Raw genomic sequence first — 16069 nt, 5'->3', positions numbered from 1 at the left:
TTAAGCTTCATTATATGCCTATTGTAATATATTAGCATGGTGAATAACATGCCTGCAGGTGCCATGGCAGTCCCAAGGCTAGCCACAAAAGGTCAAAGAGTGGGAAATGGCCAACTTCCTGGGAATCCCAGCCCCTTCCCCAGGCTAGTTAGACTGCTCCTTCTGCTTATATGCATATGAAGCTACCAAAGCCCATAAAAACGGGCAACACTGCCCCTCACGGCCTCTCTCTCTCTCCCCCTTTCATAGACAGCCCGCACTATGTCTATGGAGTGTGTACCTACTTTTACTCTAATCTGAGCACCCAATCCCCCCACCTCGTGGCCTTTCTCTTGACTTTCAATGTATCTCTCTGAATAAATCTACCTTTACTCAGCTGTGGCTCCCTTTTGAATTCTTTCCTGTGCAAAGTCAAGGACCCACACTTGGCGGGGCACATCCAGGGGCTCAACCGAAGCCTGGGACACGGCCCTCCTCACGCCCCACATCCGTTTTTCCTGCATCAGTATCACTGAACTTAAAGCTATAACCACTGCTAGGTAACCATGGATACTCAAGCAGTGGACCAAAAGGCAAATAAAATAGCTCTTATACTCATGATGATAATTGGCCCTAATTATAATGAGAAGGTAAAGTTATTCCTGTACAACGGGAGTAGAAAAAATGACTCAGGAACTCAGGGAATTCACTGAGATGTGTCTTGGTGCTTCCATGCCTGGTGAGAGCAGTGAACTGTCAACTGCAGCAAACAGAGCCTGGCAATGTCAAAAAATTAAAGGCTCAAGTCTGTCACGTGTGAAAGTCTGATTCACCTCATAAGGCAAACACAACAGACCAGCTACAGACCTGACTGAGGGTGAGGAAAATCTAGAACGAATGGTGGAAGAGGTAGATAATCAACATCAAATATGGCCTCAGACACAGCTGCATGCGAGGAGTGTAGCTTATTCCACCACAACTTTTTTTATTAACTCTTTTGTACAACTTGAGGCCAGCCAACATTTTGGAAGATTCAGCAATGGATTGGGGTTAATGTGAGGTACAAATCAATTTAAGTATTGCAAGGACGGAATTGCATCAGATACTTCTTATGTCCTGCTTCTCATCCTCTTGGCTTTAAGTATGACTCCAGAGGCAGTTGGTGTAAACAGTTCTGTGAGGGCTTCAAATCCCTTTGTACTGACTGCATCTTGCTTCAAGCGTGCACCAGGTATCTTTCGCTTTCTGCCATGGATACTCTCTAGTCTAGGGAGTAGAACACACACACGTGCAGCCTGAACGTCAAGAGATTTAAAGATACTATCCCAGCCCAGAGCTGACCCTAAGCCAAAGGCGTCAGAAGCTGTTGGACATATGCTTCATCCTGTCAATGCCTGGGTGGAAAATTCTGACAAGCATCCTAGTCACTCTGTGACCAACTCAATAACGCATTTCTAGTGCCTTTTTTTTTTCCTTCTCTGTTTCCCTCCTGCTATTTCTGAATTCCTACTTTCTGGGATCACCTCCCAGATAAACTAGTTGCAACACAGTTTCTAGTCTCTAATTTTGCTTTGAGGGGAAACCCTGCCTAAGCCAAAGGGCATATATGGCAAAAGTATTTGCTTAAAGAGAATTGAAACCTAGCCTCCTATGAAAGGAATGGATCGTTCCTCCACTGAGGTACAGCTGTCACTGTCATAAAATTTAGCATAAACAAATACGCCATCAAATGCCCTGCTATAAAATGTAACACCCAGCAATTACATACTAAAGGATTTAAGTTGACATCATTCATTACAGTATATGAATGATTCTCCTGGCAAAATGGGAGTTTAGTGTTAAGTAGCTCTAAAAGCTGCCAAAAGGCAAATGCTATTGAAACAAACATTAGCAACTTATGACTACAACCTGGGGCATCCTGACCATAGCGACTTTCTCTATTACGGGGCCATTAGAAACCAGCATAGGGTTGCATCCAAGTCGATTAGGAAAATAATTTACTTGAAATTTTATACTTATAGATGAAAGAGACTGGGGCATAATCATTATCGATTTTACTTTCTTTGTAAGGTTTTATTGTTGTTGTTTTTCACATCCTTTTCCTAAACAGAGACAGAGGAGCGGTAGGGAATTAAGCGATCTTTCCAGGGAAGATAAGCAAAGTTTGTCCATGAGTCAAATTAAATATTTTGAGGAAGAAAACATTTTAAGTGGCAATAATAGGTAGTATCAAGGGTGATATCAAGTATGCATTCACAGAGTGAAACCCTTAACCAAGAATTTAAAAATAAAACCCACAGTCTTACTTAAAAAAAATAAGCATTTACAAGTTGTCTTGCAAAGGATAATATTCGTTTGATATTATGATTCTCCAAATTTAGTGCAATGGATTTTTGTTATCTGTCTTTCACTAAATCATAAGGTGGTTTAATGATAGAGGCAAATATCCAGTAGAAACTGAATATTAACTATTAAATATCATCCCTGAGAATTCAGGATTAAAATTCAATTTTCCTCCTGGGGTAATATTAACTCATTATCTCCTATAATCTTCAAGGACTTGTGATCTATATAAATATCCACTTTAAGGATAAGGATTTTCATTACATACAATGAGACATTCTACAGTTATTAGAAACTTAAGACATACACTAATATTGCAAAGATAACCTTATTGCTTCTGATTAAGAATGTGTTAATGCACTGGAGCTTGAGAACCATCAAAATTTCTTAAATTACATTTTAACTATTTTATTTTTGATAAAAAGTACAGTATGAGCAGAGTATTTATCGTTTAATTTGTGAATCCATGAAGAAAGATGACTTCATAAGTCTCTGAGTCATTAACAATTAATCAGATTTCTTCAATATAACAATTAAATGACTGAGAAGAAATCTTGAATTTTATGAAGCCCTATACGTTTCTCTCTTTTGACACTGTAAATTATGTTATTTCCAAAATCAAACTCAGTGAGTGGTAACTTAAAAAAATTCATGCTTAGATCCAAATGAGGGATTACAGCATCTCACGTATATTCCTATTTAAGCAATACAGTATATCTTTAGATTCAATAAATCTTCCTAATATTTGACTACATATTTATTTTCTAACAGAAATGAGTGTCGATAAATTTATCAGTCAATAACAGCCAAGAATAACATCCTTATGTAAGCCATGGAAAATACACATTCATGTTCAGGACAAAAAATATACAAATGTGTCATTGCCTCCCTTGAATCCTTCATTCCACGACACGACAGAGAGGACTGCCATTAGATGAATGGCATCTAGGGCCAGGGGATTTCAGCCTTATATTTTACCATGTAAAGAGAGCCCTCCTTTGAATACCTCGCCAGAGCACCCGGCCAAATCAAATCAGCAAAGCCAGTGTTGAAACGCCAACTAGCCACCAGATGGCAGCAATGCTTTTATGAATAATGCAGCATTATGTGCAGTCCATCTAAGATTTCCTATGTTAATAATAGAACAACCCTTACTTTAGTAAAAGGGCAGATTTGCTCGTAATGAAGCCAGCCATTTTTTTTCATGTCCCTAGTAATATTTTGTGGGGTCTGTTTTCTTTCTAGTATTTGGGCCCCCCAAAATATTTTCTTACACACTGAACATTAAATTGCTGTTGAATTTAATTTTGATATCATGGTAAAAAAATGCCTGTGGCTTGAAACAAATATTTTCCTTTCTGATGGACAAAAAACATCTGCGGTTGTAAATGTTCCAGTGTAGCTGTCAAAAGAGAAGGGTTTCACATAATTTCCTGCTACCGTCATCAGTACATCCTACACATCAAAAGAGCGTGTTCATAACCTCCCTTTCCACGAATTGATTTCAAACCTATCACAGATCTCAAATATCAGAAGTTTGTCTTCTATTTGATCGTGGGTGTGAGAATTTTGAAAAATGAAGCATTGCTTAAATTCAAATTAAAAATAATCCCCCAAACTACGAAGCTCTATATTACTTGGGAAGGGAATCCTCAATATCAGTATTTCTTTCCCTTTTTGAGCTGTTTGCAGCATTTGTTAATTTTCCCACTGTAATTTTTTTTTTCTTTCTTTTTTTTTTTGGTTTGCACGTGTTCACCAAGGAAGTCAGACTGTTAGAATTTCTCCCAGTGCTGGAAATGAAATGTTAGGCAAAGCAGTGGGACTAAGGCCAAGGATCTAATAGCTCTCTACTAAAAAAAAATTCATCTAAACCCTCAAAGTGAATGCCCCTTCCCTGGTCAATTCACCTCACACTGATCTGTTATCTGAAAACAGTTCAAACAGCTTCCTTCCTGATCCCTCCCCAGCAACAGGCATTTCATTTCACTGTTTCACTTAGGTCATCTCTCAACATCCTGTTTTGTTAAGATAAAAGAGCAGCCCCCTCTTCTCTTCAAATACAGAGAATCCTTAACTGTCCTGCCGTGGTCATAGCCTTGTTTTTGAGTGTTCGTTTTCTACTGAACTTTTAGTAACATATTTAACTCATATTTTGAGAGACTGCATAGAGTCTACAAGTGGCCTCTCCAGTTCTGTATGAATACTGGCATTTTCCTTCCATCTTAAACTTAGTTATTTTTTTTCCTTGTGTTCATTTCAAACCTTTGTTTATGGATGCTTGCTTTGTTATTTTCTTACACTGCTCTAAACATTGCTCTGAGGTTTGAGAGTTTTGCCCACCACTGCCTGGATTTTTCTCCTGCTCAGTGGCTTGTGGCCTATAAACACTGCGAATATATTTTTTTCTCTTGCCTTCAGATCCAGCCTCATTACCTTATGTTTCTAAAAACTGAATGGCATCGGCTATTTATCTGCCAGTGATCCTACGCTATCCAAAAGCACTCAGTTTTATTTCACCCTGTGTCATCCTTATGGACAAGCTATAAAATGTGATACCGTTTACTGGCCCCATCTATTATGTACCAGTTTTAGAGATTAAATCATTCCTTTTTCTGGAAGAAGCCTGTTTGCTATTAAAAAAAAAAAATCATATTCATCATGAAATAAATATGGCTGCTCTCTTTTAGAAATATAAAAAAAAGAATTTTGAAATAGATATGAAAAAGGGGTCAATTGGTTTGAATGTTGTTTTGTTAGCATCAGTGTAGTATCTTTTGTACTTTACAAGATGAACATCACAATTGGAAAAGCCGTAACACTTGAAGATTCTACTCTGATGCTGTGAAGTCCCTCTGTGGTGGTGGTGGCTTTCCTTCAGGTGGGTGTTCTGAAGCGCCAGTTTTGATACTGTGTAGCTCAGCTAGCCTCACTCTAGTTTAGTGGATGTGGGGAACTGTACTGTTAGCCCATGTATGGCACAGTGACCAACACTCCAGCTCTGTCAAAACGTCAAGCAACAGAGTGTGTTCCGCAAGAGGAGGGGACTTACATTATGATGTCAGTAAGTGAAGAACAGCATGTTGCATTTAGCTTGGTGTCAAACTAAAATCCAGAATTTATTCCAAATGCACAACTCTTATCTTTGAGCAGATGGAGCCAGCTATTACAGAAGGCAACATGAAATGAGCTAACCAGTGATGTAAGCCCATTAGGTCACATGCATCCATTCTTCTGCTAAAATGATAAACGTATAAGAAGCCAAGCTGACATTTTCTTTTATATTTACATTTTAAATTTTGATTTATTTTATTGTGGAACCTTAAAATCTGGGTTCTCTTGGCTAATTTGGGACTCAAATGTACTAGTGTGGCTATTGTCAATCTTTACTGTCACCCAGTTGCATTCTGCTTTGATGATAGCTTAAAAAGAAATGAATACAATGAGACAGCACTATGCCCTTTGGTAGTCAGTGTAATAAAGAAGATGTTTAAATGGGTCCATATCCTCACAGACCACCAGGCTTCATGGAATCACCAGGCAACATATGCTTGCCATTGTTTTCTTTAATAATGCACTCAATGTATCAGTATCTTAATTCTGTACTTGAGATTATACCTGTTTGTTTAAAGAGATCTTTATTATTTCTCAAAAGTTAAACCATAAAAAAGACAGAAGTTCTTAAGTAATGTCTGAACAAATAGGCATGTTCTCCATTTGAGAGGTATACTTGGCATCAATCAGCCTATTTCTGTTTCTCTGTTCATCAGTCAGGCTAACATGCTCTTTGGGTCTCACCTTAGATTCTTGCAATCAAATTTATTTCCTGCCCCCAGGCTCTCTCCTTTGCAGTAAATCTTATACACCCCTGACATTAATATTCCTAAATCAAAGCCCCAATTATAAAAATTATATCATTCCATTCATCAAAATTCTTCTGTGCAATCCCACTGACAAAGATGAAGCCAAAATCATAAAAATAATTATATCTCTTCCTCTTCAATCAGAAAAAAAAAGTGCTGCCCTAACAGCTCAGTAGAGGAATAAAAAGAGTTACTATTGCCTCTCATTTCTGGGCAAAGTTGCTGCTCTTGTCTCTAAGTTCCCTTTTGCAAGATGCTCTCTCTCAATAGCTTGGGAGAGGCTTTCAGGGCAAAATGCTTTTCTTAAAGTGTCAAACCAGATGTGACATTGATTAAAAAGCTTGTACTGATTAGATATCACACTAATTGTACTATTTACTTATAGAATAGGATATTGAAAATAACTTCAGTAAGGTTTGAAGACACACATTCTTAGTTAGACAATGAATGAAAAGATTTTCACATAGTGTATTTACTCTTAGTCTCTTGGTTAAGTTCACGAGGTAGCAGAGAATACATGTGGAGCAGAGATCCTGAATTGTACTTCACAGATGCCTACCCTCTATCCATATTCTTCCAAAATCCACATCTGGAATTGTTCTCAAAGCACTATGAGATGGTGTGGTCAGAAGATGAATACAACCCAGTCTTATTTATACTGAAAATCAGTCTTTTGGAGTAGCTTTCAAATACCGGGCTGCTTCACTTTAACCTTAATACAGATGGGAGGCAGGTGAAGTAAAGCTTATCTATTACTTCCTTTGTGTGAAAAACTAAGCTGGAGGAGGGATCCTGCCCTGGGTTCTACATAAAGTTATGACTGACATCGTCAAAACTGGAACACAGGTCCCCAGACTCCTGTACTCTCTCCACTGCACCTCCTGAATGATGGATGAATATCTAATAGGTAGATAAAATGATTGGGGACAAGCACGAAAGCAAAAAACAACTGTATTAGACATTAATGCTGCTCTTACTCTGGTTTATTTTTAATGCCATGCTTTTTAAGATACTGTGAGTAATTCTCTAAAGTGAAACCAGCTTTACTTGAAATCTAATGCATATATGAATGTGAAGAATCATCCTTTTGCATTTAGTCTAACTATAAGCATTGAAAAATGAAAGAGAAATTTGGTAAAAGCTCAGATTTATTTTAAACCATCACTTTTAACAGAAGGAAATGGATAAAAGCAAAATATCAGTAGTTCTCCTTTTGGCTTAAAATGACATTTTCCAAGATGTTATTAAATTATCTTCGCATTAATAAACTTAAGTAGTACTTAAAGATTTTAAGCTAAGACATATTCAGATCAGGAAGAGCAATCAAATTATGTTTAAATGCAAAGCATATCCATGGAAAATATTACATGAATATGTTTAATATATATCATAGCTAGAAGACTCCATCCAAAGTCAGAAAAGAAATACAAGTAATGATTAATCTATTCGGAGATTTACTTTACTTTTAGGGACAAAACCCAGTCCCATGAGATATTTTTATACATTAAAAAAAGAATCTCAAATCCAGAAAATTTGGCCATAATTTTTGTTGAGTTATAAATCTGTGGTAGGAGAAAAACTGACTTTCACCTTCTTGAGTCACTTAATCTTTTCTGCCTTTCAAGCAGGCAATTGATATAGTTCTAATCAGCCATAATTCATTAATAGTAGAATTATCTTATTTAAAGCACATAATCTATAAATGAGCCTGCCTCATGTTTATGGGTGAAGTTTTTAAATTGTATTTTTAAACAAATCTCAGAAAAACTGAGTCATAGTCTGGCTCTGAGAAAAGTTACGTTTTTACAGTGGGAATGGCTACATTATTTTAAATGAGTAATCATCTACTGTTTTATATGTTGTAATGGAAAGGACCAAGAAAACAGATAGTAGTTTTCTTATTCTTTATCCCATATTTTAAAAAGGGACTCGAGTTGACACTAAAAATCATCTTGCAGTACGGAGCCAATAAATGTATACTGTGAGCACAAATTCTTAAAAATGTTTTATGGCAGTAAATTTTATATATATATATATATATTTTTTTTTTTTTACTAAAAAAAGCAACTCTAGCCTTAGCAGTAACCACTGAATTGGTTTAAAGGTGTCCAGTCTTCTGATTTAAAAAAAATACGGGATATAGTCTGTAAATTCTTTGGGGAGGCAAAACTAATTTACATGTCAGGAATAAAGAATATTTCAGCGCTAAATTAAACGGCATGAAATTAATTCAGCGCTTGGGACCACCTTATATTTAATAAGGGGGCAGCCCCTTGGAAGTTGGGAATGTTTTAGAGATGTATCATGTATTTATTTGATAGCCGTGTCATGAACTCCTTTTCCCCAGACTTCTAAAAATGTTTTGCTCAGAGAGCCTTATGTTCAAAGGAAGGAAGGAAACCTGAGTGAAAATTTTCCTTCAACTTTGAAACAAGAAGGTATTAAAAGTTTAAAAATTACTTATTGTTACAAATTGTTTTGCAGCCATTTTCTCAGTTGAGCTTCCTATTGAAAAGCTTTGTAAATGCTCGATGTGTCTATGAGGGAAGGCAAGAAGGTGACGGAAGCACTGCTTGTGTTCCGGATGCTGCCTGACAACGCTGCCACCCTTTCACATGGTTTTATTTAGTTATTACAACTATCTCTCTGTAAATGACATTTAGGATTATTTAAGATTATGCTGTAATCCTTTTAATCCTCAGTGCTTTAAATTTCAGGCTAAACACCAAAGAGCAAACTAGCACTTAGCAGGAAGGTTTAAAACATGTGATTGGAACATATATCTTTTTATTCACTCTTCCCCTGATGAAGACCTAGTGTTGTTCTTCAGTTAACTAAGAAAACCTGTACCACAGTTCATTACAAATCACTCGGTTGCTAAATGCTTTCTCAAGCTACATCAGACTTGTGATGGCCCTTGACAATTATGTTAAATACAGAACTGAACAAAAGTGAGCAGCAATGAACATTTACTAGTTTAACTGAGAACGTGTATGACCTTTTTAATAAGTACAATGTGTCTTTCAGTGTCGGTTTGTAGTTGTATGAAAGTGGTCACTATTTCAGTGTCAAGCTATTAGATGCAAGTATACAGAGACAGGTAACATATATGCATACAGGCATGTACATTTTTACTTTTTAGACATATTATGACTTGTTTATGTGTACTTTATTATAGAAGTTGTTAATGATTTTTTAAAAATACATTATTTATTATTAAGGCCAGTTACGCCAAAAACTGTTCTCAAATAGGCAGATGTTCTTGAACTTAGCCAGTGAGCACCACTCTGATTTACTGAGAGTAGGTAAATAACCAAACCTAATTAATTAATACTGCCACTGTTATGTTACTACAGACCAACCAAATAAGATTGAATTCATATCAGGATTTTTAAAAATACTTGGACTATGAAGAAAATCTAACTTTTAATACAAAAAGAAAAAGAAAAATCTCAAATGTCTAAGTGGCATAAATAAAGGAAACAAATGAAATTCTCCCATTTTTTGTGTCGCAAATGGTTGCTTATGAGGCTGTCAAGTATATCCCAGGCACATAATTTTTTGTTTATTTTCCTTTTCATTTAAAGTTCAACTTCTCTACAGACATTATAATTATGTGGCATTTAATTGCTAATCCATCAACTTTTTAAAGACAAATTTCAAATTTTAAATTATTTCCAATTTTGCTCTGCTTTGATTTTTCTTGAACCAAAAATCTCAATAGTCATTTGCTATCTGTAATCTATAATTCATGGACTAAGATTGAACACCAAGCCTAATTCAAACTTGGAATTCTAAAGCTATTTCTGATGTAGCACATCCGCCGAAGCTGTGATGGTCTTTCTGAGTCTGGAGGAAACACTTCATTATTTTATAGGTAATGAAACCCTTGTACACACACACTCAAATACCCAACAATGCCTTAATACCATGTTTTTGAGGTATAATCATGTTTATTCTGATCAGTTGAGACTTAGACCAGCTAATGTATCTAATCAAATATTGATGCAAGTCATCTAGATTTAGCTCTCTGGCAAATCCTTCCCAAGGCTTTTTTGTTAACAGAACTATAAAAGCTATTTATATTGTTCCTCTCAAAAGGCTTACTTTTGTAGGTTGTCTCTATGGATACGTATTAGTAAATTTTACCTAAGCTCATGTGCTTAGGTGATGACAAGATTTTAGCATGATAAGAAAACCATGTGATTCACCCCAAAAAGAATGAAGCAGGAAATGACATCTGAATCTTTCTTTCGTTTTGTTATTCAAAACATCCTCACAATAACCTCTTGTTTCTCTAAACCAAAGGTACAAGACAAAAAAAGATAAACTAGACATGTAAGAACACTGAAGTCCCGTGAACTGTTCTGGTACCTTACAAACAAAACTAGCTGGCAAGATTTTCACCACCAAAAAGCTACAAAGGGAGAACAATTTAATATCTTTGGAAGTACCTATATTCAGAGATATGAAAAATGAGTAAAACATTACAACAGGTAGTAAGTCACACTCAGAAAAGGTTAGGATGATACATACCATCAGTATAGGTGGTTTAAATATATGTCGATACATATTATATTCATAGCTATGTAAAATTATACTTAAATATTTTTCTTCCATATTTGCAGCCCTGTACACATCATATATATTTGATTATCATCCTCATTTGTGATTTAACTTAACTCTTTGTAAGTTTAACAGCGGGAACTGAAAAAGTTTGCCTTAGGCCAACTTGGAGGGTTTCTATTGTCCAAGAATTATGTCAATCCCAAATTTTAATGACTTATAACATCAGTGATTAGGATGTTAAATTCACAATACATAATAAAACTAAACCATTTAGCTCACCCTACCCTGTTCATAACTAGTCACACTGACCATCTAGATTGTCATAGAGGCTAGGATTATAACCACTAAATTTTCTTATTTATGGCAGAATAACAAAAAAAGCAAGAAATTGCAAGACAGACTATATCATTGTTCTACAATTCCTCACTTTAAATCAAAATTTAATTTTACTTCTTGATTCTGTAAATTCATAATCAGTTTTGCTTTAGTCCTTTTATCTCTAAGCAAATATGTTTAGTTTTCTTTTTTTCTTTTTCTTTTTTCTTTCTTTCTTCGTCTTTTTTTTTGGTTAACAAGAAATCTCTACCATGTAAAAAATGAACACCAATGTAGAATTCAACTATTAGAAAAATAAGTTTTTCCAGAATATGTTGAAAGTGTTTTTTGTTTTGTTTTATTTTTTAATTGAGTCCAAATTATTTTGATAGACCTAATTTAGCATCTGGAAAAAGCAAAAGCAAACTAAAAACCAGTTTTTTTTTTCTCCCAGTGAGAATTCCAATAAGAAATGTCATGTACTCACATACTTCTATAACACTCAATACATTCATTTTAATGATGCATTTAAGAACAGAGTTGATTTTTCTTCAAGGGCTAAAATGGTCTTAGAAGACATTTAATATAATAATTATAATAATCTAGTTCCTACTAAATGATATAAAATCTAAAATATACCTATAAAGTTATTGGTTACTTTGGAAATATAAAAGTAAATTAAATTTCATATAAATATAGAAAAAGATCAACCTCCATAATCTGAAGTTATTAATTGCCAAAGGGATTTTAGTAACATCATATGTGAAATATTGTTTTCCCATTTCCTTTCTTTCAAGGATTTCATCTGGTTCTTTCCATTCAAAGGAACATGATTGAAATTATTAATCATAGTTATTTTTTCCAAAAAAATTAAATTATACAATATGAAAAATCTAATTTTTATAGCTGTTCAGAGCTCTCCTTCCCCCTAACTTACACTGTTAAATGTAATTTATGACCAGAAGGCAGGAATGGCAATGAATGCAAATAGTTTATTATAATTAGTGAATCTTACTTTGTGTATGTCTGAAAGTTCTACATTAAATCTGTTTAAGCTAAGCATTCTAGGTTTGTATCCCAAATAGCTACCAAATACATGGCAAAATTCAGTGACCTATGGGTATATAATTAATGAACACACAATGTATATTTTGTGTGTAGATAGCAACCAGTCACCAGGGAAAAACAACAAAACAACCAAAATTCAACAAGGAAGAAAAGCCAGTTTTTCACAATGACCTTTGCACAACTAGCTCATGCACATGAAAAAACCATAACAAAGTAGTCTTGTTTTAATTACCCAAGAGAGCTCAGATTTAAAAGTAAGAAGAATAAATTGAATCTATGTAACATTCTTACCTGAAAGACATTCTTTCTGCTTGATTTTTCCTTGGCCCATTCAATATGTGCCCCACACAAATCCACACTTTCTGGTTTGTTCCCAGTTTTCTGTAAACAAAAATGCAATAAGAATAAAAAGCAAACAACACTGGTGATGCATGTAAGGAAAAATAAAATTTGATTGACTTAGCAGTTGTGTATTTATGGTGTAAAGCTTTTCTTTTTTTTTTTTTTTTTTCTTTTTCCAGTTTCAAATAGACATCCTCACTCATGCTCATTGCAACATTATTTTCAATAGCCTAGACATGGAAATGATCTAAGTGTCCATTAGTGGATGAATGGATAAAGAAAAAATCAAACTCATAGAAATAGGGTTGTTACCAGGTGCTGGGTTAATGAAAAGATGTCTGTCAAAGGGCAAAAACTTTCAGTTATAAGATGAGTAAGTTCTGGGGATCAAATGTACAGCATGGTGCCTATAGTTAACATTATACTGTATACTTGAAAATTGCTGAGTAGATCTTAAATGTTGGAACCACATATACACAAAAGGTAACCATGTGAGGTGCTGAATATGTTAACTAGCTTTAGTGTGGTAATCATTTCACAATATATATCATATCATCACATTGTACACCTTAAACTTACACATTGTTATTTATCAATTATATCTCAATAAAGATGAAGAAGTAAAAAACAAATTTAATAAATATTAAGTGCCAACTGTACACCTTTTAGAAATTCACATTTCAGACCTTTAAGACTATACACATAAGTATAATGTGTATCTGTATACAGTAAATTTAATTTAGATCAAATATTATTATAGCATATGCTTCCTTTTACACAATACAATGTGAGTGTTATTTAAAACTTGTTTTTAGTTCAGTAATTCATAATAATCAATTACTGGATATCCTCTATATTTGCCTCTTCATACTTTCATTTAGTTCAAGTGAACCACACTTACATAACTTTAAATTTGCATAACTTCAAACATTAAAAAAAAAACTTACCTGTTTGGGAAATTTCTTTCCTATTTTTAAAGAAAGTTATGGCACATTTCAAAGACTCCAACTATTTTCATATGTTCTGAGCTATTCTAGATTTTCCTATAGATAAGTTTAGTTTTCTCACCTTTCAGTAGAATACTTTAAAATTTTAGTATACAAAGCTTGTAATTTTTAAGTAGAAATCTTGTTTTAATGCAAATGAAGAAAGGGTAGCAGGGTGGTGGGGAAGGGAGATGGAGTCTACACTTTTTAAATTGAGGTATATTTGATTTACAATATTGTGTTAGAGAGTTTCAAGTGTATAGCAAATTGATTGGGTTATACATGTTTATGTATATATCTATATACTTTTTCTGATTCTTTTCCATTATAGTTTTTATAAGATATTGAATATAGTTCCCTATGTTATACAGTAAATCCCTGTTGCTTATCTATTTTATATATGATAGTGGGCATCTGTTAATCCCATACTCCCAATTTATCCCTCCCCCACCTTCCCATTTGATAACCGTAAGTTTGTTTTCTATGTCTATGAGTGTTTCTGTTTTGTAAATAAGTTCATTTGTACTATTTTTTAGATTCCACATATAAATGATATCATATAATATTTGTCTTTGTCTGGCTTACTTCACTTAATATAATAATCTCTAGGTCCATCCATGTTGCTGCAAATGGCATTATTTTATTCTTTTTTATGGCTGAGTAGTATTCCATTCACCTGTTGATGGACACTTAGGTTGCTTCCATGTCTCAGCTACTATAAATAGGTGCACTATAAACACTGGGGTGTAGGTATCTCTTCGAATTAGAGTTTTCATCTTCTCCAAATATATGCTCAGAAGCATACAATATTTTTAGACAATATTTTTAACAGTATAAACTTTAGCTTAAAACAAAATTATGGAAGAATGGTAGAAATGGTATAAGAAATCTGTCCACAATTGTTGCCTCATAGCCACCATATTTTATCAGTTTAATAGAAATGGTCTATTTTTCAAAAAAAGCCAGAAATATGGAATTTTTAAATTGTAAATTGTGAGGGTTTTTTTTTTTTAATTTTGGCAACTCAATAAAAATGTTTTTGGAAACACTGTACAGGCCAAGCATAAGTTTCCTTCAGGATAAATTCAGCTGGCAGGACAGCAATTGATAGCATACCATTCCTTTGTTATTTAGTAATAATTTCATGAGAAACTAATCAAGATGAGCATGCCCAGGGGGTGGGTATAGCTCAGTGGTAGAGTGTGTGTTTAGCATGCAGGAAGGAGTTCCTGGGTTCAATCCCGAATACCTCCATTAAAAAAAAAAAAGATGAGCATGCCTCTTATGGATGCTTCAGAGAGTGAAGTATTTTTACTATTTTCCCACACTCTGCCACCCAGGTGATCACTGTCGTGAAAAATCTCAAAGCACGATAATGATCTTCATTGTTGAGTGATTTATGACATGGAAAAACTAAGAACAACTTGCCTCTTCTACGGTAAATTAAATTATGGGATACTCAGAACCAATAGAAATAACCATCAAAACAAAATGCACATACAACAAAAGAGGTTATCGTTCCCATATAATGCAGTCAGGATAAAAAGATGGAATAATTTTATATAAGAACTTTCTATAGGCCAGACACTTCTCTATGTGTTTACAGCTGCCAGTTCACTTAGTTCTTATAATACCTATATGAAGTAGGTACTGTTATTATTGCCATGTTACAGGTAAGAAAATATGCCGAAATGGTTAGGTAAGCTTCCCAAGGTAACACAGGTAGAAAAGGAGGAGTCAGGATTTAAATGCAAGCTGTGCCCTTCCACAGTATGTTTCTAACACCATGTAGTCCTTGAAAATTGAATATACGCTATAATCATATTCATGGTAAAACATGAAACATTTTGGGAAAAGATATGCCTTTCTTACTAGACTCTAGTACAGACACATTGATCTTGTTTTTGACCTTCTCTGTTAAACTTGATCTACCCATTGGGCCTTTATACCACCTGCTTACCTGGAATAATTCCCAATTGTCACATGGCTGACTCCCTCTTGTCCATCAGGTTCCAGCTAAATGTCACCTTGTCAGAAGTCTTCTCTCTGACTGCCTTATATAAAAGAGTGGCATTCCAGCACTCCTGATTACACCGTGGGTCACTATTTATTTTAATTTCACCACAGTCTTTCTCCTAACTGAAATTTACATATACATAGATTACCTATTTTTTCGCCCACTAGAATTTAACTGCCTGAGCTGGGACCTTGTTTGCCTTTTCTTCCACTATTTTCCCCAATGTATGAAACAGTGCCTGGCACACAGTTATTGTTCAATGAATATTTGCTAAATTCATGAATGGAGGAAAACACCAAAATGCAACTAGTTTTGCGCTTTGGAAGAAAGGTTTGAGCATCTTAAAATTCCTGATGCTTTCTGTGATTTAGCAAAATGATAAACAGTTTAATGGACTCTTTGCGGATTGAACCTAGAATTTCACAGAATCACTCAATAAATGTTTACATATGTCTGCTAAGTGTCAGAGTGTTAGCCACTGTGTCAGACACTGGAACTCCAGAGACAGGATACTGACTCTTCCTTTAAGAATTCCACACTAGCCTCAGGTCTGTATAATTTTCTGCAGACTCTCTCTCTCTCAGAGA

At 34.7% G+C, this 16069-nt stretch overlaps 1 protein-coding gene across 3 annotated transcripts in view; it reads right to left on the bottom strand.

The window, feature by feature from the left end:
- The window catches only part of ARHGAP15 (Rho GTPase activating protein 15), a 575155-nt gene that overhangs the window by 444836 nt on the left and 114250 nt on the right, over positions 1 to 16069 (bottom strand). For all 3 annotated transcript variants that reach the window (XM_074363591.1, XM_074363590.1, XM_074363592.1), the window contains one exon: positions 12429 to 12518. In XM_074363591.1, coding sequence (XP_074219692.1) covers positions 12429 to 12518 — 90 coding nt within the window. The remainder of the gene's footprint in view (positions 1 to 12428; positions 12519 to 16069) is intronic.

Source organism: Camelus bactrianus, chromosome 5 (genome assembly GCF_048773025.1).
Source record: "Camelus bactrianus isolate YW-2024 breed Bactrian camel chromosome 5, ASM4877302v1, whole genome shotgun sequence".
NCBI lineage: Eukaryota > Metazoa > Chordata > Mammalia > Artiodactyla > Camelidae > Camelus > Camelus bactrianus.
This window is presented reverse-complemented; position numbering and strand designations above follow the sequence as displayed.